This window comes from Ruditapes philippinarum, unplaced genomic scaffold (genome assembly GCF_026571515.1).
Source record: "Ruditapes philippinarum isolate M1 unplaced genomic scaffold, ASM2657151v2 ctg2288_1_1_1_1, whole genome shotgun sequence".
Taxonomy (NCBI): domain Eukaryota; kingdom Metazoa; phylum Mollusca; class Bivalvia; order Venerida; family Veneridae; genus Ruditapes; species Ruditapes philippinarum.
Window position 1 is genome coordinate 77,869 of NW_026852248.1, and position 27,748 is coordinate 105,616.

General features: G+C 33.7%; 1 protein-coding gene across 1 annotated transcript in view; it reads left to right on the forward strand.

Annotated features, from left to right (window-relative positions):
• The window catches only part of LOC132754036 (uncharacterized), a 77,507-nt gene extending 50,068 nt beyond the window's left edge, over positions 1-27,439 (forward strand). Inside the window, exons 8-9 of the mRNA XM_060744625.1 lie at positions 25,692-25,851; positions 27,257-27,439. Coding sequence (XP_060600608.1) covers positions 25,692-25,851; positions 27,257-27,423 — 327 coding nt within the window. The 3' untranslated portion in view covers positions 27,424-27,439. The remainder of the gene's footprint in view (positions 1-25,691; positions 25,852-27,256) is intronic.
• Positions 27,440-27,748: the final 309 nt, after the last annotated feature.

Consider the following 27,748-nt stretch of genomic DNA (forward strand, 5'->3'; position numbering starts at 1 on the left):
ATGTAACCGCATATTTAAGCTTTTGGTGCGATATTTGCGTGTCATGCATTAATCTGGCGTGAAACGTAGGGGTCTGAGAAGGACAGCTGATTTATGACACTTCGTTTGATGCGGGTCGCACCGACTTCGCATCGTGAAAAAAGTTGCATAAAATGTTTGACGTTATGTAATATTTTTTGAGAAAAGATAGAAAAAAAATGAAACCCAGGCATGATGATTTTGTTTATATTCCGTAAGTTTGATGACAAAAAGACACACAAATAACTCTGATATGTCGATTTAAAATACCATTTTGTTCAAAATCATTTACATGTATTTACAAAGGCATTTTTTTCAATAATGTTATTTTCTATGAAGGTCAAAGACATATAATGCACACAGTTTAAATAAATAACAATTATTACTAAATAAGTTGTGATAAATGCTTCCGAGGGATCACTCTTTTTCCAGATATCCAAATGACATTTATTTTAGTACCACGAAAAGTGTCTGATGTCGCCTTAATAATAATACCTGTTCCCGAAATGAAATGTGTGATTTATCGATTTCGTTGGGCTTGTGGTTAAGACGTCCGCCTTCGGATCGGGATGTCGAAGGTTCGAGCCCCACGGGGAGCGTTATTTCAAGGATGAATGTTTCTCGTGGCACTCGTTCCTAAATGGCCGCTTCGTGGACCGCGAGGTAATTAAAATTGATGGTTACCGATTTCTATCCTCCTGGCGCCTGACATAGTGGTAGGAGATGGGAGGTATATGGTATTCAAGCAAAATGTGTCTCATAAGTCAGAAATGGCTGGCCCTTTCAGTAGGGGTGACACTATAATAAGCAAGACCTTTACATTTCATAATTAGATTAAAAAAGTAGAACTAGTGTGTGCGTTGTAACGGCAAAAGAGGAAGTAGCATGTGACTTCAATAAAGATAACAAGAATGGCGTGAGAAACATATATCGGATTTTCATTTATGAATTTAAAAACCTACACACATACTTATTCAGAATTTTTAAGTATATGAACGTATGATTTGACTATACATTTATAATGACAAGAATAAATAACAATTATATCTATTAAGTTGTCGAACATGTAAGCTGTTCGTGATATATTTTAGTTCGCCATATATAAGATGTTTATAAAAATCTGGAAACAAAGTGATCCCTCGGAAGCATTAATCACCACAAAATTACAAGAGAATTGCAGACTCGGTTTGATTGAGTCTGTACATGAGGGATACAACAATTCCCTTATATTGTTAATAAGAAACCTCGAATATAGCGAACTAAGCGTCATTGTCCGAACGAGTTCCTTATAACCGAGTTTCACAGTACAAATTAGAAACGTCAATTACCTCCAATATGCGGTAAATTTATCACCAAGGCTGCATTTGAACAATCTTTGCAAACGTTCAGTAGATAATGTTTCATGACAAATATCAAATCATTTTGCTTTCATATTTATAGAGATGAAATATTTTAAAGTTTTTGCTTTTGCTACATACATATATACATATACATATGAAGACGCCCAGGGTAGGCCAGTTTTGACCCAAGGACTATAATTTGAACAAACTTTGTAAGATCTACTGCAACATGTTTCATGTCAAATATGCAAGCTTTAGCTACCAGGTGTACAGAAAAATAATTTTTTGTGTAGTGTTGTTTATACTACATACATCAGGAAGACGCTCGAGCTTGAGCAAATTTCAACCAAATGACTATAAGGCCGCTATTCCATTGGTACGCAATCCGTGACCCGCGTCCGTGATCCGTGTCCGGTGCATGTCCGTGAGTATTATTCCATAGGTACGTTATTTTTTATATACTTTTAATTATAGTATAGCGAACAGAGGATAATTATTTGTAGAATATGATATAATTTCATTCTTATACCAAAACCAGTTGTAACACCAAAGAATTAGGTAAAAAGAAAAAGGAAAAACATTGAATACCAATTAGGTTTTTTAATAACATCTCTTTAGCAACCGAAGACCAGATTTTTTTTTAATCTGTCATTGGTGCATCATAAACTTATAGGTTTTCCAACACTATTTTGGTGAGCTTTTTAGTATTTTCTTTCGAAATCGATGAAGTATTTAATTTCGTTCGAGGCATTTTGTCGTGACGAGACCTGTCCGCGTCCGTAAAAAATCACTCATCCTGCGAAACGTCGCGGATGCCGTCGCGGAAGCGGATTGTAAACGGACAAAAGGAATATATTCAACGTATTCTTTGATAAGCGAATCGGTAGCAGATGACGGACGCGGACCACTGATTACGTATAAATGGAATAGCGGCCTAATTCAAATATACCCCGGTCACATATTCACGGGAGGCGACCACGGAAGAGTCGAGGAATGATTTCCGGCAATGATTGTAGCTGCCCGTACTGGTCAGTAGCTCTCCGTTTTGTAACCATAATCAATCGTAGAAGTCCTTGTATATCGTGGCGATCCTTGACTTTTTGACCATGCACAAAACTTCATTACGGGAAAAAAAAGCTAAAGCGTATCCCTTCTAGTCCGTATTAAATCCTACAGATACGTACTGGTCCATACGAAAATCAAAGGGCTGCAGCTCTATGGTATTTTCTGATCTTTGCAATCTAAATCATACTGACTATCTGTATGTACTTTCCTGTATAAGTTTATTTTTATATACTATAATTCATCTTACGCAACGACAGCGTTTTGATTTTCTTCTATAACAGTTTCAGATTGATACATATGGAATTTTGCATGAAAAAAAAATAGAATTGCCTCGACTAGGATTTGAACCATAGGCCTCTCACACCCTCAACTAGACCGCTTACCTCTGCACCACACGAATACATTATGTAATTCTAAATTGAGAATTTCCATTTCGTGTTTGCAATCCTTATTAATTTCGAGGTATTTTGTTCACGATAAACTTGTTGTTTAACACTGATGAAAATAATTTAGCGAAAATCTTCTCACCAAAACAGTCCGACATGTATATATTCCACTACTCGACAGTCAGATTTATTTGTGTACTACGCTCTGAAGTATTCGGTAATCGACATTGCTAAAAATAGCATTTTCATTGATTAAAATGATATTCATGATAATCCGAAGCTTTACGGAAATAGCCGAACATTTTTCATTGGGTAAAAAAGATATTCATCCGCGAAATTTGTGATTGTAACCTCATATTTCTATTGACTAATCTAAACTTTTAATGCACTGTAATTCGTTAAATGCCTACATCAAAAATTATTCTTTCTTTTAAATTGCTGGTTTTTAAGCAGTTTTGACTGAGAACTACTTTGCTTTGTTAGGACTGTGAGGAAATTTTGTGTTAGACCGTGGATGTTAGCTATGTATTTACTGATCTTACGATCAGAAAATACAAAAACCGTATTGGTCCGTACTGATTCGTAGGCCAATAGACCTTTTTACGACGCGGTCCGTTGCTATGAAAAATCGACCGGAATAAGAATTTTCTCGCGCATGCGCAATCTGCGTAGGGCAAGAAATCCTTCGCCCTACATAGAAATATAGTAAAAGTTTATAGACAATTCCGAGTTAGTTCAAGGTAAACGGTAGAAAATTATATAAAATAGCTTTTAACAAATATAGAAAAGATGACTTTATAGCTTTGTGACGAAGAATGCCATAAAAAGGCATGAATAAGATACTTGTTTAAGAATTTACGATCACCTGGGACATACGTATATCCCAGCGATCACGGAACTGACACTGAGATCATTTTTTAAAGAAGATGTGGAAATATATCTATTAGCAAATGAAACGTCATCTTATTTGCTGTTGAAATAGTTCATTTAAAAACAAAAGAAATTATATAACATGAAATGGAGATAAATTATCATTCAGAAAAATATCAGAACAGGTGATAATGCATTTTTAGTGTTCAATATGCCTGATTTTATCCTTTAACCGATTTGCCTGTGATGCAAACAGAAAAATTTAAGTCACATAAATAGATTTTAAAAAATTGATTTTTTTTTTCAAAATCTTGACATGTTAAGATGGGTTGTTTGGAAAATATATCACACATATTTTATCCGCTTCTTCGTAATACATGTTATTTTTAATTATGCATGTGACACAATTTTTCTCTTCTCAAAATCCATAAACATTGATCGGTATATTTAAAAGTTACATAAATTACCATTTTAATAAGCGTAACTGATTAACTACATGTATATCATGATATTTAAACGTCCCGGTTCAATGAACAAACGTTCGGGTGCCAATCTGTTTGACACTTGCCGCCTGACCAATCCAGTTATTTAAAGGAAGTGTACAATACAAATTGTGTAATATTATGTAATACAGGGGAAATAAAATTTTATCTTTAACACCCTGCTGTTTCAATTTAAATTACTGATGGAAAAGTCGTCTAATGATACCTTAAACAAAGATATGTGTGTGCCCGTTTTGACCATTGAATTATTACTCCCGCACATTTTCGTAGATCTCTTAAAAAATAAATTCACGTTTTCTGTACTTACCGCCTTAAGTCATCCCAAAATAAATATTTTTTGGGTGACATAATATGAAACAGCATCTATTAAAGCCTTAAAGTATGTTAAACTGTAGGCATCGTTATTGCTTTCTGCCCTACGCAGAATGCGCATGCGCGAAATGCAACATTCGTTGCTATGGAAAATCGTATTGTAAAAAGGTCTATACTTGTAAAGGATTTCCACGGTTTGATACGGAGACCTACGTTTTTGTACGGTTTCCCTACGTATTTAAGTTTTAATAAGGATAAATAAGGCATTGTCACGGAAAGCCACGGTCGTAATACGTTGAACTACGGAGAGGACTGGATTAGCATGGTCTTTTACGGTCACGAAACAGTGCGGATAAATATGTATCATGTACTTTTTTACTACCTTCTTGTTAAAAACACACATACAAGATTCACAAACTGTTAACTTATTCTTAAAACATAAACATTATATTGAAAAAACTAAAACATAAACATTCACGATAATTAATGTAATGGGGGACAGTAGTGGATTATCTTCCCTTGATAAAAACCGAGGTTAACCAAAATGTAAGTAGGTCCAAATATTTGGAATCCTTTGCTTTTATCGTTGAGTTTTATATAAGACAGGTTGATATGTCTTAATCAATTATCTACACATGCATCAACAAATATGTAAACCTTAAGGAAAAAATGTTTCATTTATGTCAACAGATTCTACATCTTATTGCAAAATCTAATCTGAATATTACAACCGATCATAATTAGCCCTAATTAATTTAGTTTTGCTACAAAGAAATAGGCGATAAAGTCCGAGTAATCCAATAGCTTAGGACCTATCTATTTATAGGGAGTACTCAGGGGAGGTTATTCACTACTGTCCCTCATTGTAGAATGAACAGCCAATTTTTAAATCAAAGGGGGCAGGGGACCTAAAAATGAACAATTTTGTATTTCAGTGTGACCAGAAACACAATTCCAAATATTTCAAAATCTGTTTCACAGGCAGATAACCAGTTGCACAGCATTATTCAATGATATATGACATACATTGAAGAAAATAATAGTTTGCATACATTGCTCCTTCAAAAAAATGACTGACAGCAATTTATATTTACCCCCACCCAGCCAAAATCACACCTAAAATATACAAATATGGGCAATCTTCATGAAGGTGCAGCATACTCGAGAATCCGCCCGATTCCTTTAAAAATATCAGTAACACGCAGTGCAAGCTATGGCATTTTCAGAAATGACCAATAAAGTGTCTGTCATACGTTTTAGATTTTTTCACAAAATTTATCTGAAATTTCTTACTTGTTTGGCGCCAACTGTCAAAGCTTGATTTTTAACTTTTTCACCTCCATTCGGAGAGTCAGAAATACATATAAAGCTACCAAAATGCTTAGTTTCGGGTAAAAAACACAAAAATACTTCTCATTTCCTACACACAAACAAGAAAGAATTACAATGACAGAGAAATATCAGAAGTTATCAGTACCTTCAAAACACCATGTCTGAGTTATAAAAAAATTTGACCGGGGCCATCATTCGAATATGTCCCCTGCCCCCTTAAGATTTTTTTATGTGATCCGCATTAAAGCGTTTCCTTTTATTTTCTTAAAATATGAAGTTTTTCGCATTAAACGTTAACTTCGAAAAGTGTGTACTGCGGTTACTTTGTATTTAATCAAAGATTTAAAAAAAGACCCTACTTCAGGGGAAGTAACTATTACAATGACCATGCCTGTTATATGATTTACTTAATATCAAGTGCCAGGAACCTGTGAGATGGTCATTTTTCTGTATTCCACCTTCATTTAAATACCATTAAGTATTTTCAGAGTATTTAAAGTCTTTTGGAAGGAGATTCTAGCAAGAAAAACAATATTACAGCCACATTTAATGTCCCAAAATGAATTTTACAGCAAACCAGACCCCATTTACTTTGGCATACAGCTAAAAGTGCAGTAAAGATACCACTGTTGACTTATATGACATTATATACATTTGTAACATTTGAAAGTACTCAATTATGCATTATTTTGTCAATTTGCACATTATATAACTGTTTAATCTTGATAAATGTGCACATTCTGTGAAGTACAGTTTTTGCCAAAATTCCAAATTTTTATTACCTCCCTTGACTTGAAAGTCTACTTACTTTACACAACTTGATAAATCCTACCAGTCACTTCAAATTTTGACTAATAAGTGTAGAAGGAATGTTTATGGGCACATTTGGTTCAATTCCAACACATTTTATAAATTTGAAAATTTCCTTAAGGGGGCAGGGGACCTAAAAATGAACAATTTTGTATTTCAGTGTGACCAGAAACACAATTCCAAATATTTCAAAATCTGTTTCACAGGCAGATAACCAGTTGCACAGCATTATTCAATGATATATGACATACATTGAAGAAAATAATAGTTTGCATGCATTGCTCCTTCAAAAAATGACTGACAGCAATTTATATTTACCCCCACCCAGCCAAAATCACACCTAAAATATACAAATATGGGCAATCTTCATGAAGGTGCAGCATACTCGAGAATCCGCCCGATTCCTTTAAAAATATCAGTAACACGCAGTGCAAGCTATGGCATTTTCAGAAATGACCAATAAAGTGTCTGTCATACGTTTAGATTTTTCACAAAATTTATCTGAAATTTCTTACTTGTTTGGCGCCAACTGTCAAAGCTTGATTTTTAACTTTTTCACCTCCATTCGGAGAGTCAGAAATACATATAAAGCTACCAAAATGCTTAGTTTCGGGTAAAAAACACAAAAATACTTCTCATTTCCTACACACAAACAAGAAAGAATTACAATGACAGAGAAATATCAGAAGTTATCAGTACCTTCAAAACACCATGTCTGAGTTATAAAAAAAATTTGACCGGGGCCATCATTCGAATATGTCCCCTGCCCCCTTAAAGAGAAGCAGTTTTGGTCAACATTTTTGATTAATGACTACAGGTAAAAGAAGGGAGAGCAGATGGTGGACTAGAAATTGGCATTTACGAAAGCCCCCTTTCATGGCCAGTATAAATCTCTCATGTCATGGCCGATCTTGTTGCTGGCATCCGGGGTCCTACAGGAACTTTACTATATGTTTCAAGAACTTTTACAGGTTATTGGTCCGAGGATAACGAAGAATCACAGCTGTTTATAGATGCTCCTTTTTGGGACCATTTTGAAAATGAGCATGCAAGATGTTGTAGACGGATATAATAGGTTCGTATAGAATCGTGGCGATTCGTTCTTCTCCGTATCAGATTCGTGTACTAACCCGTGCTTATACCGTTCCAGAGCGTAGTGTATCCGCTGTGCGTGTGGCTCTGTATCAAACCGTATCAGACCTTACTAATACGTGTCTCTTCCGGGACTTTTACCTACATTTTGGCGGTAGATCCGCCGGAGTCTGCACTCATACCTTTGTGTTTCCTAACTGGAATCGTAACGTACTACGTTTTTTGACATTGTGAACAATTAGGCCGCTATTCCATTGGTACGGGATCCGTGACCCGCGTCCGTGATCCGTGTCCGGGGCATGTCCGTGGGTATTATTCTATAGGTACGTTTTTTTCTATATACTTTTAATTGAAGTAAAGCGAACAGAGGATAATTATTTGTAGAAAATGATATACGTGCATTCTAATACCAAAAACAGTTGTAACATTAAAGAATTAGGTAATAAACATTGAATACCAGTTATGTCTTTGGATAACATCTCTTAAGCAACCGAAGACCAGATGTTGTTTTTTTTAATCTGTCATTGGTGCATCATAGACTTATAGGTTCTACCACACTATTTTAGTGAGCTCTTTAGTATTTTCTTTCAAAATCGATGAAGTTCAAGGTATTTTGTAGGGATGAGACAAGTCCGTGACTGTCCGAGTCCGTAAAAAATCGCTCATCCTGCGAAACGTCACTGATGCCGTCGCGGAAGCGGATGGTAAACGGACGAAAGGAATAGATTCAACGTATCCTTTGATTAGCGAATCGGTAGCGGACGCGGATGACGGACGCGGACCACTGATCACGTATCAATGGAATAGCGGCCTTAGACCGTAGTTTTTCCGTGGCGTTATCCGTGAATATTGGACCAGATGTAAGACATAGACACTGTTTTAGGCCGCTATTCCATTTATACGTGATCAGTGGTCCGCGTCCGTCATCCGCATCCGTTACCGATTCGCTAATCAAAGAATACGTTGAATCTATTCCTTTTGTCCGTTTACCATCCGCTTCCGCGACGGCATCCGCGACGTTTCGCAGAGTGAGCGATTTTTTACGGACGCTGACAGTCACTGACATGTCTCATCCCTACAAAATGCCTCGAACGAAATTAAATACTTTATCGATTTCGAAAGAAAATACTAAAGAAGTCACCAAAATAGTGTAGGAGAACATATAATTTATGATGCAGATTAAAAAAAAACAACATCTGGTCATCGGTTGCTAAAGAGATGTTATTTGAAAACCTAACTGATATTCAATGTTTGTTACCTAATTCTTTGATGTTACAACTGTTTTTGGTATTAGAATGAAATTATATCATATTCTACCAATAATTATCCTCTGTTCGCTATACTTCAATTAAAAGTATATAGAAAATAACGTACCTATGGAATAATACCCACGGACATGCCCGGACACGGATCACTGACGCGGACCACTGATCACGTATAAATGGAATAGCGGCCTTATGCTAAATATCTTAGCTCTAGTCCTGAACTTTTAGAGATATTTTAGGCCTTCATGCTAGAAATATCCCATGAAAATTGTACCAAATGTGACCAAGTGATTTCAATTGAAAATGTTTTTTAAAAAATTGACAGCGGACGCGACATTTATACCATGTTTGGTGTGAATAGTTGTTAAAGTATCTGAAAAATGGACCTTAACAATAAGGTAACCAAATGAACGCGTGGGTCTTTGGAAACGCCCACGAAATAATTATGACTTCGAAAAGTGGAGCTTAAAATAAAAGAATTGAAAAAGGGCGTGAAGAAAAAATCTGGGGAGCTACATATATAACCGGAGTCATACTAGTTGCCGGCCTCAAATCACTTGCCTCTCACCTCCTGTGAAGGACATTGTATTCGTTTATGTAAAGAAGCTATAAGGATATCTTAAGAAAGGTCAGGGGATCTATGAAAATTCCCGCTGATGCCAGAAAAATGCACGTATATATGTTAAATAGAGGATATTGAGCTTAGGTTCAATACTGAATTTAATGAAGCAGTTGAATCAAATTTTATTATTGCGAGACTCTGACAAGCATCATATTATTCTATTCTATTCATCGAGTTCCATTAATTTAGTAATGAATCTACACGAATGTAATATTCTATTCATCAAAATCCGAAAAAGAGAATTTTTTACTTTACAGTTTTTCATTCATTCGCTTTAAGTGTAACGTTTAGCAAATTAAACGCTTTATTTAATGACGTAAATGACATAACGTCAATATATAAGCACGACCGTGTTCTACATTATCTTTACGGAGAGTATGTGATTAAATGTATTTCGTCACCAGTGCAGTATTCACCTTTACATTGTTATCATTACTTAGAATCCAGCACATAAACAATTGAACAAGCACGCAAATAAACAATCAAACAAACATCAGCAAAAACCTTTTATTTGGAAATTGATTTAAACAAATACTTTTGAATAAAATCGAGGGGTTTTCTTTTTTTGCAGATCGTTTCGTTATTTTACTTAAGTTTATTTCCGAAATCAAAATTTGAACATTCGCGTATTCAAGAAGGTTGATCGATTTGTTTTGCTTCTACCATGAGAGATGTTGCACTTTGTCAATATCCCTCATGTACAGACTCATTCAAACCTATTCTGCAATTTAAAGTAATATTTTGTTGTACTTGTTGTTCCATAGTAATTTTAATTGCCGGTCATCATGTAATATAAACATGTCGTTAAAGTGACTTTAAGCTGTATAAGAACTTAATTGGTTTTAACAGTTAGATAACTAAAGTGATTATACATCTGGTTCACGATATTTACTTTCGTTTTCGTCTGATGATTCATTTTCATTCTTCACGGTATAACACATTGTTGTTTAAAGCAGCATGCCTCCAGATTCATGTTAATTTTCATATTTTATTGGAAATGTATTCAAAAGTAATATAATGTGAGGTGAACACGTATTGCAATCGGCACTAACAATCTAAGAAAATTACCAAAAAGTGGTCAACATATGCAAAAACAGCCCTTACTGTGTTAGTAACACAGTAGAAATATGGTGATAAAACATTGCCAAATCAGTGTTAAACCGCACATGACATGTACCACTGCAGATGATCACGTGACCAAAATCGTACAATGGGCTCATAAAATGTCGGCCTAAACAGTGAAATTTAGATAAGCAAAACTATGCCGCACAGAACCACTGTATAATCAAAGGGCTGCAAGCTCTGTGGTATTTTCTGATCTTTGCAATCTAAATCGTACTGTATATCTGTATGTATTTTCCTGTATAAGTTTATTTTTATGTACTATAATTCATCTTGCAAGGCACCAGAGTTTGACACATACGGAATTTTGCATAACTACAGTAGAGTTGCATCAAAAAATCATTTATGTTCATTTTTTATGACAGCAACACTTTATCCTTGCATATCATGGCTACTTCCTAACAAAGACACTTAAAAAAGAATTTTAAAAAAACTTGCCTCTACTGGAATTTGATCTCCAGACCTCTCACACACCAGACGAGCGCGTTACCCCTGCACCACGGAGAAGTTATATAAACGACGCCTGAATAAAATCTAGTCATTCTTAATTTAGAACTTCAATTGCATTCCGGGTTTGTAATCCTTACTAATTTCGAAGTATTATGTTCAGGATAAACCTGTTGTTAAAAATTGAAGTAAATAATTTAGCGAAAATCTTCTCGCCGAAAAAGTCCGACATGTAGAATCTATATATTCCACTACTCGGCAGTCAGATTTATTTGTGTAGTATTCGGTAATAAACATCGCTAAAAATAGCATTTCCATTGATTAAAATCAAATTCATCCGCGTAATTTGTGATTGTGCATTTATTGACAATTCTTTAAGACAACGCTACTTTTAAACTTTGAATGCGTTGTAATTTGTTGGATACTTGTAACAAAATAAAAATATTTCTTTCTTTTAAATCGCTAGTTTTAAGCTGTTTTGAGAACTACTTGTTGTTAGGTTTGTCGTGAAATTCTGTGTCAGAGATTGAATGTCCGCTTTGTATTTACTGACCTTCGGTCAGAAAATACAAAAAACACGTACTGTTCTGTTATTGGTTACTTTGTAGCTCTGTTTAGGCATGAAAGTCGAAAAAGTTGTTTTGGGTGATGAGTACAATGGGCGAAAATGCGTTGTTTTCAGTAAAAGCAACGCATTTTGAGCTAAATTAGCAATGACATTTTGTTCACAATTGCAAGTTTTCCCGTCATAACAATTTCCATCCTTTGTAGAGTTGCTCAACGAAGTTGTGCATCTTTTTACAAAAGAGTACCGCCTCCGTGGTCGAGGGGTTAGAGTCGATGACTTCTAATCCAGTTACCTCTCTGGTGTTGGTTCGATCCCCGGGAGATGCTTTGGTAGTTGAGCACGGAGGAAGGTAGTCTAGTACTGGTGTAACCCTCCAGGAACGATGGTTAGGAAACTACCCGCCTATGTGACTGAAATACTGTTGGAAAAAGGCCTAAAATGAAACAAACAAACAAACATACAAAATGAGTACAATGGTCGAAACAGATTTAATAAGAACAATGGTCGAACGATATTATTGCCTGTCCTATTTCGTCATTTTTTATTTAATTATGCTTGTTTCTCGCTTCCTGTCTTTCAAATCATATACAAATATAATATTTGAAAGTGAAAAGTAGGAAGAAGTATAAAATTAATGGAATTCAGTTTGCTTGCTATAAATTCTCATCTTAACAGTATTCTGCTTTGATAACACACGTGTACAACAGCTTAAAGGTACTTACAATACAAAAATAAAATGCAAACATGTACATTGTAGAATATATTTCACCAGCAAAATATATGTTTCAGTTACATACATAATATTGTCAATTATGTTTGAAAAAAGTCAGTTTATTTTGTATTTCAGACGCAGTAAAAATGAAAAGCATGTTTACGTATATCTATGGAATATATACATGCAATGTATATTTTTGATTTTAATGTTGTGCTTATATTATCGTTAAATACTTCATCACACCATATCAAGTTATTCAATATCTTCGCAGGATTTGGAAGTTTCTTATGTGTTTATTTGCCGGCATTATGGCAAATCGTATAGAAGACGATCAACTTCATGTCGTCACAAGCAGGTACACAAGGGGTAGGCACCCCATTAATGCTGAGGGACATAGTTTCTAAGTTTTGGCAAATTGCGAAGACATGGGTTTTGAAAATTACATATCATACATGAAGTACATAGCTGTCTGATATTTCTACAAACGGCTTGTGTTGAAAAGATGAAAAGAACACAAAGAAATGGTTACATAAAGAAAAAATACTAAGAAAACGAAATAAGATAATACTGGAGAGCAATATATGGCCCTATTATTTGCAGCGGCTTACAATGTATCCTGTGTGTTGAGAAATGAACGCATTCCATATGTTCCTAAAATGATACAATTTAAGTACAAAATTTCTTATGAGGACAAATATTATGAAACCCGGTTATAATTGGTCCAACACCGTTAAACACAACAACATGAAAGCCATATTTACATAGATTATCTGATAATATTTTTAAAATTCTAATGTGTTTCAGTTGTTTCAGAGCAAATAACCATGATGGATCAAATCTGCATCAGGCAGTCAGTTCGCGACAAAATCTGAACTTAGGCAACACAAGTTATTCAGCCAATTAACTTTATTGACGTTTCGCACGTGACAAAAATATCATGATATTGCCAAAACAAAGTCTGGTGACCTAAGAAGAGGCACTTTTGTGACAATGACTAGAACAAACAATTAATTTTCATTGAGTTTGCTTATACACTTTAATCAGTGATAACTCAAACCCTGACTATATATGTAGGCTCTTCCACAAGTACATTTGTGTTTCTTTTTGCCGGAATGGGAAGAAAGGTGATCTATCAGCATTACCCGCGTTCGAAAAGCTTTAGGCAGATGTTGCAAGTTAGAGTGGGTTTTATGGAATAACTTGTGTTGCCCAAGTTCAGATTTTGTCGCAAACGAACTGCCACATTCTTTGCACTGAAACACATTAGAATTTTAAAAATACTATCAAATTATTTATGTCAATATGGCCTCCATGTTGTGTTAAACGGTGTTGGACCAATTATGACAGTGTTACCATTTCTTTGTGTTCTTTACATCTTAGACTTAAGCCGTCTGTTGAAATATCAGACAACTATGTACTTCATGTACGATATGCAATTTACAAACCTATGTCTTTGCAATTTGCCGAATTTTAGGAAACTATGTCCCTCAGCATTTATGGGGTACCATCCCCTTGTGTACCTGCTCGTGACGACATAAATCTGATCGTCTTCTATACGATTTGCCATAATGCCGACAAATAAACACATCAGGATTTCCGATTCCTGTAAGATATTCAATTACTTAATATGGATGAGGTATTTAACGATAATATAAGCGCAATATTAAAATGTAGAATATACAATACATGTATATATTCCATAGATATACGTAAACATGCTTTTTCATTTGAAGGAACACCTTTTTCTGCGTCTGAAATACAAAAAAAAACCAAAACAACAAAAACAAAACAAAAAATTGACTTTTTTCCAAAATAATTGTCAAAATGGAATGACATTTTATGTATATAATTGAAACTGATATTTTGCTGGTGAAATAAATTCTATATAATGTACATGTTTGTATTTTATTTTTGTTATTTTAAGAGATTTTAAGCTGATTAACACTGTTTTATCAAAGCAGAATACTACTGAGATGAGAATTAATAGTTAGCAAATTGAATTCATTAATTTAATTCTTCTTCCTACTTTTCACTTTCAAATATTATGGTTGTATAATTTGAAAGACAAGAAGCTAACACAAGCATAATTAAATGAAAAATATGAAGAAATAGGACAGGCAATAAAATCGTTCGACCATTGTGCTCATTTAATTTTGTTTGTACTCTTTTAAAAAAAAAAAGAAAAAAAAAAAGATGCACAACCTTGTTATGCAATTTTACAAAGGATGGAAATTAATCATGACGGGCAAACTTGCAATTGTGAACAAAATGTCATTGCTAATTTTGCTCAAAATGCGTTGCTTTTACTGAAAACAGCGCATTTTAGTACCTGTTCGTCCATTGTACTCATTACCGAAACAACTTTTCGACTTTCAATCCTAAACAGAAAGATCTACAAAATAACTAATAACAGAATAGTACCTGGTTTTTATTCGTTTGGGTCGTCAGACCAAACAAAAAATGGTAGCGAAATTTCAGACTCTAATGCTGTTAATTGCAAATGCCGAAAGTAGTCCGCTTTTTTGAAGCGGTTACTTCCCTTTATATGTAACACTAAGTCCGAAAAATTCAGGGGAGATCACTGCGTAAATATGGTCACATGACAGGCGCATTAATTTTCAAGCAAAATAATTCCCGAATGGTGGAAGATTTCTAACATTGTTTTATTCTTTATATATATACATACTTATAGTAAACGCCATGATTATTTACACAAGTGTTAAACAAGTTAACCAGTTAGCGTCGTTACAAACCCTAATTTAGAATAATATGATTTTCTTCAAGCCGTTATCATATAAATTCACCGTGGCCGAGGGGTTTCCGCGCTCGCTTAGGAAGCGAGAGGTCTGGAGTTCAAATCCCAGTTAAGGAAACTCATTTTTTTTTCAAATTGTTCAAATCAAATAAACATTGGATTGCATATCAGTGTTGCAATTAGTCTAATAGCCAATCTACTGCAATTAAAACACTGGAAAACATTGGTGGCACTATACAAAAACAAATTGTTTTTTAATCTCACAACCTTCACCTTTCTGACATTCTGAGACCCAAACAAATTCAGCGCCTTCTGTGCTTTGATTATGCAGGGGTTCCGTGCGGCATAGTTTTACATATAAACTTAACGTTAACTGTATGCCTACTTCAATTTTACTGCTTTTACCGAGCGTTCTAGCTGCCATTTTATCAGCCCATTGTACGATTTTGGTCACGTGATCATCCGCAGTGATGTTCAATATAGCTTGGATCTTGTATGTTTTTACCTTTCTTAAAAGTTTAGTGCATTTTTCTCAATATTGATTTTCTTGAAATATTTTGGATCATCTGGAGGCGTGCAGCTTTAAATAATTGTTTCTATATTACTGAATTGTCATGAGTGCTTATTGTAAAGATGTGCTTGACTTTATTACTGATGAATACTGACTAACTTGATGTCATTGCCGGGAATGTTTGTGTTTATGTTTTACTATTAATATATATGTATTCAATTTTAAATAATATCTTGTATGAACGATATTCGTAGGGTGAAGACGTGTTTTAGTCGCTGTGACAAAATCTAGAAATTCATTAAGTTAAAAACTAGAAAGTGAATCAGTTTTTATATGTGCACGAAGGGAATTTAAAGTGTTTTTTGTTTGTTTGTTTTGGGTTTTACGTCACATCGACACAGTATAGGTCATATCGCGACGTTCCAGCTTTACTGGTGGAGGAAGACCTCAGGTGCCCTTCCGTGCATTATTTCAGGCACGAACGGGTACCTGAGTAGAACCACCGACGTTCCGTAAGCTAGCTGGATAGCTTCCTCACATGAAAGAATCCAAAGTCCCTGTCTGGATTCGAACCCGCAGAGGTGAGAATTTAAAGTGCTTTATGAAGATAATAAAATGGAATAATAATGAACTCTGCGAAAAGAAGAAATAAGAAAAAAAGAAGTGAAGGAGACGATGAAAATTGCGGACCAAAAAGGTTAGATTTACGAAATTCGCCCGAAGGCTCGAATTCAATCAGTCAATTATTGAATAAAGCTAACTCGGTATTATATAACGAAGATATCAATGTATCGACAAGCAATGTGTTCGAAATTTTGAGCGATGTTAACGACAGTGATCAGGGTCAGGGGTTGAATTCTAGGTCATGTGAAGGTATTAAGACTATGGAGAACAAAAATGTCATGATGATGTTGGGCCTACAAATTCGGACATTGTCGCCCTTTTAGGTAAAATGAACACAAAATTAAATCAATTAGATGAAAGACTTAATACCCTTGATTGTTTAGAGAAAAAGGTGGACGGATTTGACAAGGAACTTAAAAAAACTTTGGTTATATTTTGAATCAACTTCAGTTAAAATTGAAAATAGTCGTTTTGGCGCAGATTTTCGTATAGGAGCATATACTTGTTATAATCAAAATGGCGCTAGTGTAATCGATTATTTATTGTTAAACGAAAAATATTTTGATTTGATTGAAAAATTTTCTATTATGTCATTTAATGAATTAAGTGACCACGCACCTTTGACATTCAATATTTTATGTCAAATCGATTTAGCTACGCCAAACTATTTTAATTTTGAATATGTTAAATGATATCACGAAAATAAAGAGTTATTCAGGACAGGCCTTACAGAAAAACTGATATAAATTCCTTATAAGGGAGAAATGAAGATGTAAATACTACCATTGAGTTCTTTACCACATTGATTACAAATGTTGCAGATCCATTATTTGTTAAACATGTCACATCATCACGTAAATTAGAAAAATATGAAGTAGAAGATAGCAGTAAATAGTTTGAATCTAAGTGAAGAGAAGCAAAAAGATTGTACAGAAATGCATTAGTTATTTATAATGATACACACAGAGATGTTGACAGGTTAGGATTATGTAGATTAAAACAAAATTATAAAAAAACATTGTCAAAACAAAACAGAGACAATATGAATTAAAAGATTGCAAGATTTTGAGTCACTTAAAAAATCTAAACCAAGAGATTGCTGGCGTTACTTTCGTAATAAGAGAGACTGTGTTAGCCCGGATGTACCTTTGGAAGACTTTAAATTGCATTTGAATCCATAATTTATGATGTTAATCATATACAACATACTGACGCGGAAGAATTTAACGCTTCTCATAATTTTGATGATGTAAATTTTAATTTTGATTGTTTAGATAGAAATATTACATTTGAAAAAGTTTGTAAAGCAATTTGGTTACTGAAATGTAAATCAAAGGGCTGCAAGCTCTTTCGTATTTTCTGATCTTTGCAATCTAAATCGTACTGTATATCTGTATTTGTTTTCCTGTATTTTTGGCGTCCTCGGCGCGGCGCCTCTTATGGAATGAGAAAGGGCGACAGCAACTTCTCGAGCCTTTCAGTCGGACATAATAAAAGCCGATCATTCCGATCAGTATGAGGGTGCTTGATTCCCTGCGGTCTGGAGACCGCAGGGTATTGGTACGCGTTTAACTTTTGAGGCATGGAGGAGCACGTGACCTGTTTTCGGTACATGGAGGAGCATGTGATCTGTAAACCGTACATGATTGGTTAATTGACCTTTTCGGAAACCTGGATAAATACTGTTTGCCGGTACGTTACGGATAATCCTCTAGGGAAAAAGACACCTAATTAAGAACAAAAAACTATTACGTGATATTTTTAATTTTCTATAATTATGTTACCGTTTAAGGTGGAAAAACTTGAATGATGTGTTTGAAAATTATCAATGTTTCTTTAATATGTATCTCAAAATGTTACAAACAATAAATTGTTTATACTGAAAATCTACAAAATTAAAATATTCGTAGTGGCATCTGCCATATTAAATACTTGTGTGTTTACTTTATTATTATTTTTTGCTCGGAATTATTCATAAATTGGAAGGCCTATTTAATTATTTTCTTAAAAAAGAAATACTTGTTTTATGTTCGACCTTCTCCGGTCATCAACGGTCACCAGTTTCCAAAGACCTTCTTCTATATTAATCGATTACTGTCAACTATATTCCTGATACAAACGTTTATTTATCCTCGCCCCCCCCCCCCATTGAAAATAGTTAAATGAAATATATTTATATCATTAAAAACGTTCCCCGCAGGAAACCATTTTACTTGTTATTAATTAAAAATGAAATGTCGCGATATATACAATGAATAGCGAACTGGAGAATTTCGCAATGCAAACATTTTCAAATGAAATAACCTTTTCCGTCAATAAATCGCGCTCTTCGGGGTATTTTTATTTATCATTTTGTAGTACACAGTGGGTTATTATGGTACATGTATCCGAAAGCTGAATAGAATGATGAGTTGGTGACCTATATATTCCGAAAATCTATTTATAGAGGGATGTATTCCTATCGGTAATTCCCGGTCTCTCCTGGTCTATTTTGACCGGAATTTACTAGTGACCGGCGAATAGTACCACACGTTTATTGTCCGGTCTCTCCCGGTTTTGGAGTAGATGTTTGATATCGTTACAGAACAGAACAAATATTTACAGTTATATAAGTTTTTTTCAAAATGAATGTTTGTCACTTAGTTTGGTTACAATAATTAATAAACACAGATCAACTCTCAAATTTATTGATTATTATTATACATAAACATACAATTCGAAAAAAACCCAACAACAACAATAACATGTTTTATTTTATCTATTTGAGATAAAAACAATAAATATGTACAATAATTGAGAAAAAAGGTACATTTTTATGGTATTAATATGACACTATCAACTTTGAAACATTTTGTTTAATTTGTTATTCGTGTTAGTAAAGATGCCGAGTAATTATTCAAAGTTACAAATTAGATTTTATGAATTATTCAATTGATTGATAATTTAAAAAAATGATAAAGAAAAATACAAATGTACATGTATATGTTTTAAGAATAAACAATATTATATATTAAAAGTTTAACCATAATTTACTGACTTTTTCCAGTTAAGTTTTTACTTATAATCGTCGGTCAATTTGACAATTGAATTCTTAAAATAGTAGTAAACGTAAAAACTCAGTATTAAAATAGCACATAAAACACAAAAAAGAAAAGAAAACAATATTCATAAAATCTGTATTTTTTTTATTAAAATAGATATTACAATTATTGTATAATAAACAATTATGCTCAACATGATCAACATGGTAATGTAACCAGTGTCATATTGTTAGTAAGTGTGAACAGATACCTTTAGAGGGGGTCTTCGCTAATAGCGATAACATACTAAGGGACAATTACACAAGTGTGGTGTTGATCATGCATTACAAATTTGGATTATAAATGATTGTATACATGCTTATCCGTTGATAAAAATCATTTATGTTCATTTTTTATGATAGCCACACTTTATCCTTGCATATCGTGGCTATTTCCTTAACAAAGGCACTAAAAAAAAAGAATTAAAAAAATGTTGACTCGACTGGGATTTGAACTCCAGACCTCTCACACATTAAACGAGCGCGTTACCCCTGCACCACGGAGAAGTTATAAAAACAGAGGCTGAATAAATTCAAGTCATTCTTAATTTAGAATTTCCATTGCATTTCGGGTTAGGGTAATTTCGAGGTATTTTGTTCAGGGTAAACCTGTTGTTTAAAATTGAAGTAAATAATTTAGCAAAAATCTTCTCGCCCAAACAGTCCAACATGTAGAAACTATATATTCAACTACTCGGCAGTCAGATTTATTTGTGTAGTATTCGGTAATCGACATCGCTAAAAATAGCATTTTCATTGATTAAAATCATATTCATCCGCGTAATTTGTGAGTGTGCATTTATTGACAATTCTATAAGCCAACGCTACTTTTAAAGTTTGAATGTGTAGTAATTTGTTGGACACTTGTAACAAAAAATTGTTCTTTCTTTTAAATTGCTGGTTTTTTTAGCAGTTTTGAGTGAGAACTTCTTTGCGTTGTTAGGACTGTTAGGAAATTTTGTGTTAGACCGTGGATGTTAGCTATGTATTTACTGATCTTGCGATCAGAAAATACAAAATTCTCCCGGGGCAGCGTTTTACTAACGTACTTACGCCTAAGATTTACGTAAGTTTTAACTTACGTCTGATTTTTTTACGTAAAGGCGTTTTACTAAAAAGTCTTACTAAAAAGTAAGAATTTCGTAAGTTTTTACGTAAAGTTACGCTTAAAATTTGTTGACTTAAAACTAACGTAAGTAAGACTGACATCATCTATGAATAATGGCAGAGCAGGAAAGCGAAAATTTTAGAGGCGGGTGTGATTTGTAATATATTTAAATGGGGAAAGCGGCTCTAAGTCTAAGTAAGGAAAGGGTAATGTAGCTTTACGGGCCTATTAAAAATTAGATTTAGTAAAAAACATATACGAATATGGAAGTCTTCCTATCAGCTTAAAGTCTTTTAATTACTATCTTCTTCTCCAAAAATATATTGGTACCCTATACCGCCCTAAGTCGTGATTGACCTCGACCCAAAGTATTATAAATCAGTTATTTATGTTGTGTTTTTTATTATTTCAACTTCACGAGCTTTTGATGCTATATGTAGATTTATTGAGAATTTTATAAATGATATATAATATTGATTGAAACTCAGAAAAGTTTTTCATTATATACTTTTAAATTAAATATTGAGAAATATTGATGAATAAAATGGATATTTTCATTTTCCGTATTTTCACTGCTGTGAAGCATATTTTCCATATTTTCACAGGTGTCTTGCTGGGCTTAATTCAGCCAATATACAAAATTTAAGGGAAATTCTTTTTAAATGTGATGTCAGAAAAGAGAAAAATGTATATAATAAACAGAAAATTCAAGTTCTTTCTATAAATACAGGATTTATTTTCATCTTGTGGTATGAAAAATATTATATATAACTCGTGGCTAACGTCACTCATAAAATATTTATTTTCATACCACTCGATGAAAATAAATCCTGTATTTATAGTAAAAACTTGAATATCCTCTATATATGTTTATTAAATAGTATGATTTGAAAATGTACATGAAATTATCTGTTGCAATTGTTTTTTATTGCAAATATTCAGATATCATTACTTCACTAAGATAGAATCGTGAATATCTTTTGTTTGCATGTGGCGTTTTTGTGTCATCTTTCTTACGCATGTTTTTTGCATGTTTCAGCGTAAAATCTTTAAAAATCAAAGGGTTTTCTTTACTTGATAGACATAAAATAAATAAATAAAATAAAAATAATTAAATAGAAAAAAAATATATATTTTTATTAAATGTTGGCTATGTGAATAAGCTTAAATATTTCATATAAAAATGAGAAAAAAAATCCACATTTTCACTTGCGGATATTACAGTTTTTTACTTCTCAAAGCAAACTAAAACCCTTTCAATATCTTCCATGATGGATCATATGGGGTGTCCTTTCTACTCTATAAATGTATTGAAATTCGGGAGAAACCCTGGTGTGAAAGATGGCCGTTGGCACAATATGCACTTAAAAATACGAATTGCTCAGCAACATTCATGAGAGTTCGTAGATGACTCTACGAAATACCAGTTTAGCCTTTTTAAAAATGTTTGCGGTTATTAAATATTACTAAAACGCCTCCTTATGGACTTATTCTGAAAAGTTACGCACTATTTTAACGTAAGTTTAAGAAAAAACTTACGAACGTTTTGTGAAACACACTTACGATTTACGTAAGCGTAAAGATACGAAAATACTTACGAAATACTTACCCAATGTTAGTAAAACGCTGCCAGGTGCTATGAAAATCACGTCATATCTGACGCACAATTTGGTTTAAGAAGGGGTCGTTCAAATACTGATGCTGTTTTATTTTACACTCTCTCATACAAAAAATTATAAATGACAATAACAGATTATATTGCAGTTTTATTGATTTAAAACGTTGCTTTGATTCAATTTATAGAAATGCTCTTTGGTCGAAGCTTTACAAAAGTGGGGTGAATGGGAAAACGTAACCTATAATACGAAATACGTACCAGTATGTAAAATCGTGTGTTAAGTCTTGTAATAGTTATTCTGATTTTTCTGATATTTGAATAGAATAAGATAAACAAGATCAACAAGGAAAGGCGGCGTTCAATGAACGCAACCCCCATACGACCCAGCAACAAGAACCAGTGGCAAGGAACCCAGGCGGAGCCTAAACAAAAACAGGACAGGGCACAAGACAGAGCACGGACAGATTAATCACTAAATGATAAATAATTTGTAACTGATAAGGAATTCAAAGAAAACAAATAAATGATTGAATAATAGGCCAACAAAGTCAAAGGGCACAGGGAAAGTGGACAGGAGACCGGGGGAAGGGGGGGGGGGGGAGTTTTATCAAAGAAATAGGTCTAAGACAAGGGGAGATAATTTCGCAAGTTATGTTTTCTTCATTAGTAGAAGATTTGGACCTGTTTTTACCTAATTTCATTTCAGCAGAGATTGATTGATGAATTTGGGCAGGATTGTAAAAGAGTTTTGGAGAGAAGTAGTTCTCTATTAGTTTATAAAAAATATTAAAGATTCGTTTGTTTTTGGACCATAATTAGATAAGATAACTTTTACAACACTACGTTTTTCAGCCCATAGTCTTCGTATCAAAACTGAAAGGTTCGCAAATAATCAAATATATAGAGATCAATGTTATTGTTAAATCTGTAACTTAAACGTAATTTAAGATGAATACCATTTTGTTCTTGTTTGTGCACAATACAATGTAATTCGTCAAAAATATATAAAGAAATTTTACAGACAAAAAAAACAAGAATGTTTAAATTTGTTAACCTTCTAATTGTCAAAATGTTTCAGAATTACTAACGTTTAGCAAATATATTTCCGACGCTTTTAAAATTAGAAATCAAATTCTTTCAAATGTGCCAATGTAACTGTTTGAATTATGGTAATTCATTTTCAATGATATTATATTCACATTTTTATGATTCCCTTTTCGAACTGTTAAGGTATTATGTTATAGTTCCTACTTTCCCTTTAAGTATCTGTTGAATTCAAACATGATCACATAATGCAAAAATGTGTGTTTTTCTTTGTTCTTAATCTTTAACATGCAATTACATGTTGCTTTTTTTTCATGATATAACGTATGCATGTTGTTTCTTAATGAAAATATTAGTTCATCCATTATTGTGTTATACATAATTATTTCATTCTCTTTTATCCCATATGTATTGTTCAATATTATATCATTTATATGTATTATTCATTGTTAAACACTAGAAACTGTTCAGTTTACGTGTAATAAAATCTGTTCTGTTCTGTTAATTTATAATTTGTACTTGTAAGTGATTATAATTAACTGTCTTTTCAACGGTTAAATATTACATGTACGAATGTAAAAACATAATGGCAGCAGAACCATGTTACTCGAATTTCGTTTCTCTCGAAGTAAAATGCCCAGTCCTTTGAAATTCAAAGTGATGCATACACACTTTTTATTATTATATGCCCGAAAGGGCATATTATGTTATACCCCCTGGCGTCCGTCTGTCTGTCTGTCCGTCCGTCCGTCCGTACGTTCGTCCGTCCGTTAGCAATTTGGTTTCCGGAGCATAACTTAAGTTCCATTTGGCCCACTATGTTAAAACTTCATAGGATGATTGTCCATATTGGGTAGAAGACCCCTATTGATTTTGGGGTCAGAAGGTCAAAGGTCAAGGTCACTATTACCTTAAAACTGAAAACGGTTTCCGGAGCATAACTTAAGTTCCATTCGACCCACAATGTTCAAACTTCATAGGATGATTGTCCATATTGGGCAGAAGACCCCTATTGATTTTGGGATCACAAGGTCAAAGGTCAAGGTCACTATGACCTTGATACTGAAAACAGTTTCCGGAGCATAACTTAAGTTCCAATTGGCCCACAATGCTCAAACTTCATAGGATGATTGTCCATATTGGGTAGAAGACCCCTATTGATTTTGGGGTCAAAAGGTCAAAGGTCAAGGTCACTATTACCTTATAACTGAAAACAGTTTCTAGAGCATAACTTAAGTTCCATTCGACCCACAATGTTCAAACTTCATAGGATGATTGTCCATATTGGGTAGAAGACCCCTATTGATTTTGGGGTCAAAAGGTCAAAGGTCAAGGTCACTATTACCTTATAACTGAAAACAGTTTCCAGAGCATAACTTAAGTTCCATTCGATTCACACTGTTCAAACTTCATAGGATGATTGTCCATATTGGGTAGAAGACTCCTATTGATTTTGGGGTTACAAGATCGAAGGTGAAAGTCACTATTACATTGATACTGAAAAATATGTTTCCGTGCATAACTTAAGTTCCATTTGACCCACAATGTTCAAACTTCATAGGATGATTGTCCATATTGGGTAGAAGACCCCGGTTGATTTTGGGGTCAAAAGGTCAAAGGTGAAGGTCCCTATTACCTTGATACTGAAAACAGTTGCCGGAGCATATGTTAAGTTCCATTTGGCCCACAATGTTCAAACTTCATAGGATGATTGTCCATATTGGGTAGAAGACCCCTATTGATTTTGGGGTCAAAAGGTCAACGGTTAAGGTCATCCTTACTAAAAAAAAATACTTTCGGGCATATAATGCTCCGCCTAGCGGTGCTCTTGTTTTCATTTAGATCGTTATTGACAAGACAAAGAATGTTTTCTGATATGCATAACCTTGTTTTACATTTGTTTATTTTATGATCCGTTTAGGTAATGAGTTCTTTGTTTGATAAAAAATCACAATACAATACTACTGCAGTATTCGTTTTCTATGCTAATGCTACCTTGCTGAAGCATTGTTTTTAAATGGCTGAAACTATTTTTATTCTTGCACTTATGGTTAAACTATGCTTAAACTTTAAATATTATCAATTATTATGTTAATTACTAGTTATGATCTTTAAGCTTATTCTTACTCTAACGTTATGCTATTTTTGTTATCTTTTTAATATTTTCACGATTTTCAGCACATGTTATTTCAAAAGATTGTTACTGTAATATTTTTATGAAGCGAACTTTACGAAACACAACAAAGAACGTTCGTTGAGATATTCTTGGATAATTAAAACGATTTAAAGATCTGTCTATCATTAAATATTCAACGGAATTGTATCCTTCCGTATATTTGCAGTCACTCAAGAATTTCTTGAAAGCGAAAATTGTAAATTTATAAGACACACTATAATCTATAGGCTTCAATTTAACCTTGATACTGACCAGTGTTATCACTTTATTAAAAAAGCGATTGCAATAACAATATGTTCAATCTTCCAGGCAGGTATAGAAGGCAGAAGATTAACTATAGCTTTAGAACCGGAGTCTGCGTCGATATACTGTCGCCATCAAAATATATCAGCAGGGAACAAAGAAACAGGAGACAAAGATATTTCTTGCTTTAAAGAAGGAACTAGATACATGGTCATTGATGCAGGAGGTATTAGAAACAATAGGGTCACGATTTTCTTGGTTCTTTAACTTTTTCTAGACAAGGTCTTTATGTTTTTGGTACTGAGCCATTTTATTGGTTTTCCATGGCCAAAGGTTGATGTCAATTGCGAAATTGTATTAAGGTTAAAATCAATCAATCGATAATGAATCGGAATATATGCAGTAAAATGTTCTCATATTCAAATGTCACGAAAGTGATTTTGAATCAACATAAACAATTCTAAAATTTAAGTGCAAGGAAAGAAATAATCCGAAATTCTGGCACATTTTTATTTGAACAAACCGTGTGACTATTTGTTTATGCTCACTGTCATTCATCAATTTTGTATGTAAGCTTTCTGGTTATTGTCAAAAATATCACTGAATAAGTTTATATAAAACTGATGCCATTTCTGACTCTTAGCTGATTTCACGAATACAATAACATCAGAATCTTAGACCTTGATCATTTTTAGAGAAGTCTTTTTTGTTCGTTTCTCTATTTTCCCCCGAATTTAATACACATTTTTCATATTTAGACGGTTGTAAAGTCGATGACTTCTAATCCAGTTACCTCTCTGGCGTGGGTTCGATCCCTGGAGATGCTTTGGTAGTTTAGCGGGGAGGGAGGTAGTCTAGTACTGGTGTAACTCTCCAGGAACGATGGTTAGGAAACTACCCGCCTATATGACTGAATTACTGTTGGGAAAAGGCGTTAAATGACACAAACAAACAAACAAAATTTAGACGGTTGATCTACTTTATTTTTCCCTATTTATAAAAATCGACACGCAGAAAGACGCGTGTGTAAATATGTTATGCGCTTCCTTTTTTATGCACGGCATAGAAACTGCTGCAATATATACAAACCTTTTTTAGTTGATTATCATTCACGAGAAACGTGATACATTCCTGAAAATCACAATTTCTCAAAGCAAGACGGTATCAGGCTGTTTAAAGAAAGAAAAAGCAATCTTCCCGTTAATTGCGAATGTAAAACATCTATATGACGCAAAACAATTGTTATCCTGCAACTGGCCGTAGCGGGGAATATGCTAAATTTTAATGTGTTCAAGATCTACGTTCTTTGAAAGTTTTTTTTTCAACTATATTTCTTTCAAAATAGAGCTGCTATCATGCATACAGGAAAAAATATACATATTATGAAAGGTCCAAATTTTTAAAGGGCTATTGTCATTTCAAAATGATTTGTGCAGAATATTGACTTATGAGTAATTGAATATCTGCACTCCTATCGTTTATATCAAACATAACGAAGACGCTATCATGCATATAAACAAAGCCTGTTTTGGTTTCATTGTCACATTCAAAAGATTTACCACGTCTTGTTATAGTATTTAAATTGAACAAGTTCCAATTGTAATATTTTATATTTATGTGTCTCATTTTAGGTGGAACAGTTGATATAACAATTCATGAAGTCTGTGAGAATGGTAAAATAAAAGAAGTACATGCTGCCTGTGGGGGAGATTGGGGTGGAACATCTGTTGACAAGGAATTTGAAGCTGTAATTCTTGAATTGGTAGGTACGCAGCTCTTTCAACGTTTCAAGAATTGAAAACATGGAAGATAACCTCGAATTTTGGAGAAACTTTTGAAGTGAAAAAAAGAGTAATTGCACCATCAAGCAATCGAGCAACCACAATTCCCATCCTTTATCTTTTATTGAAACATTCAAAAGATACAACAAATAAAAACTTGACGGAAGCTATTTCCAAATCACAATATGCTAAAGATATCGAGATAAAGTTTCGGCAACAAAATGGCAATTTCAGCAAACATGATGAAGTCATTTTTTTCGACAATTCTATAAACATTATCATACCGTTTGTTTAGAACAATACTTAAAAGTAAACCTGTCGCAGCAATTCTCATTGGTTGGT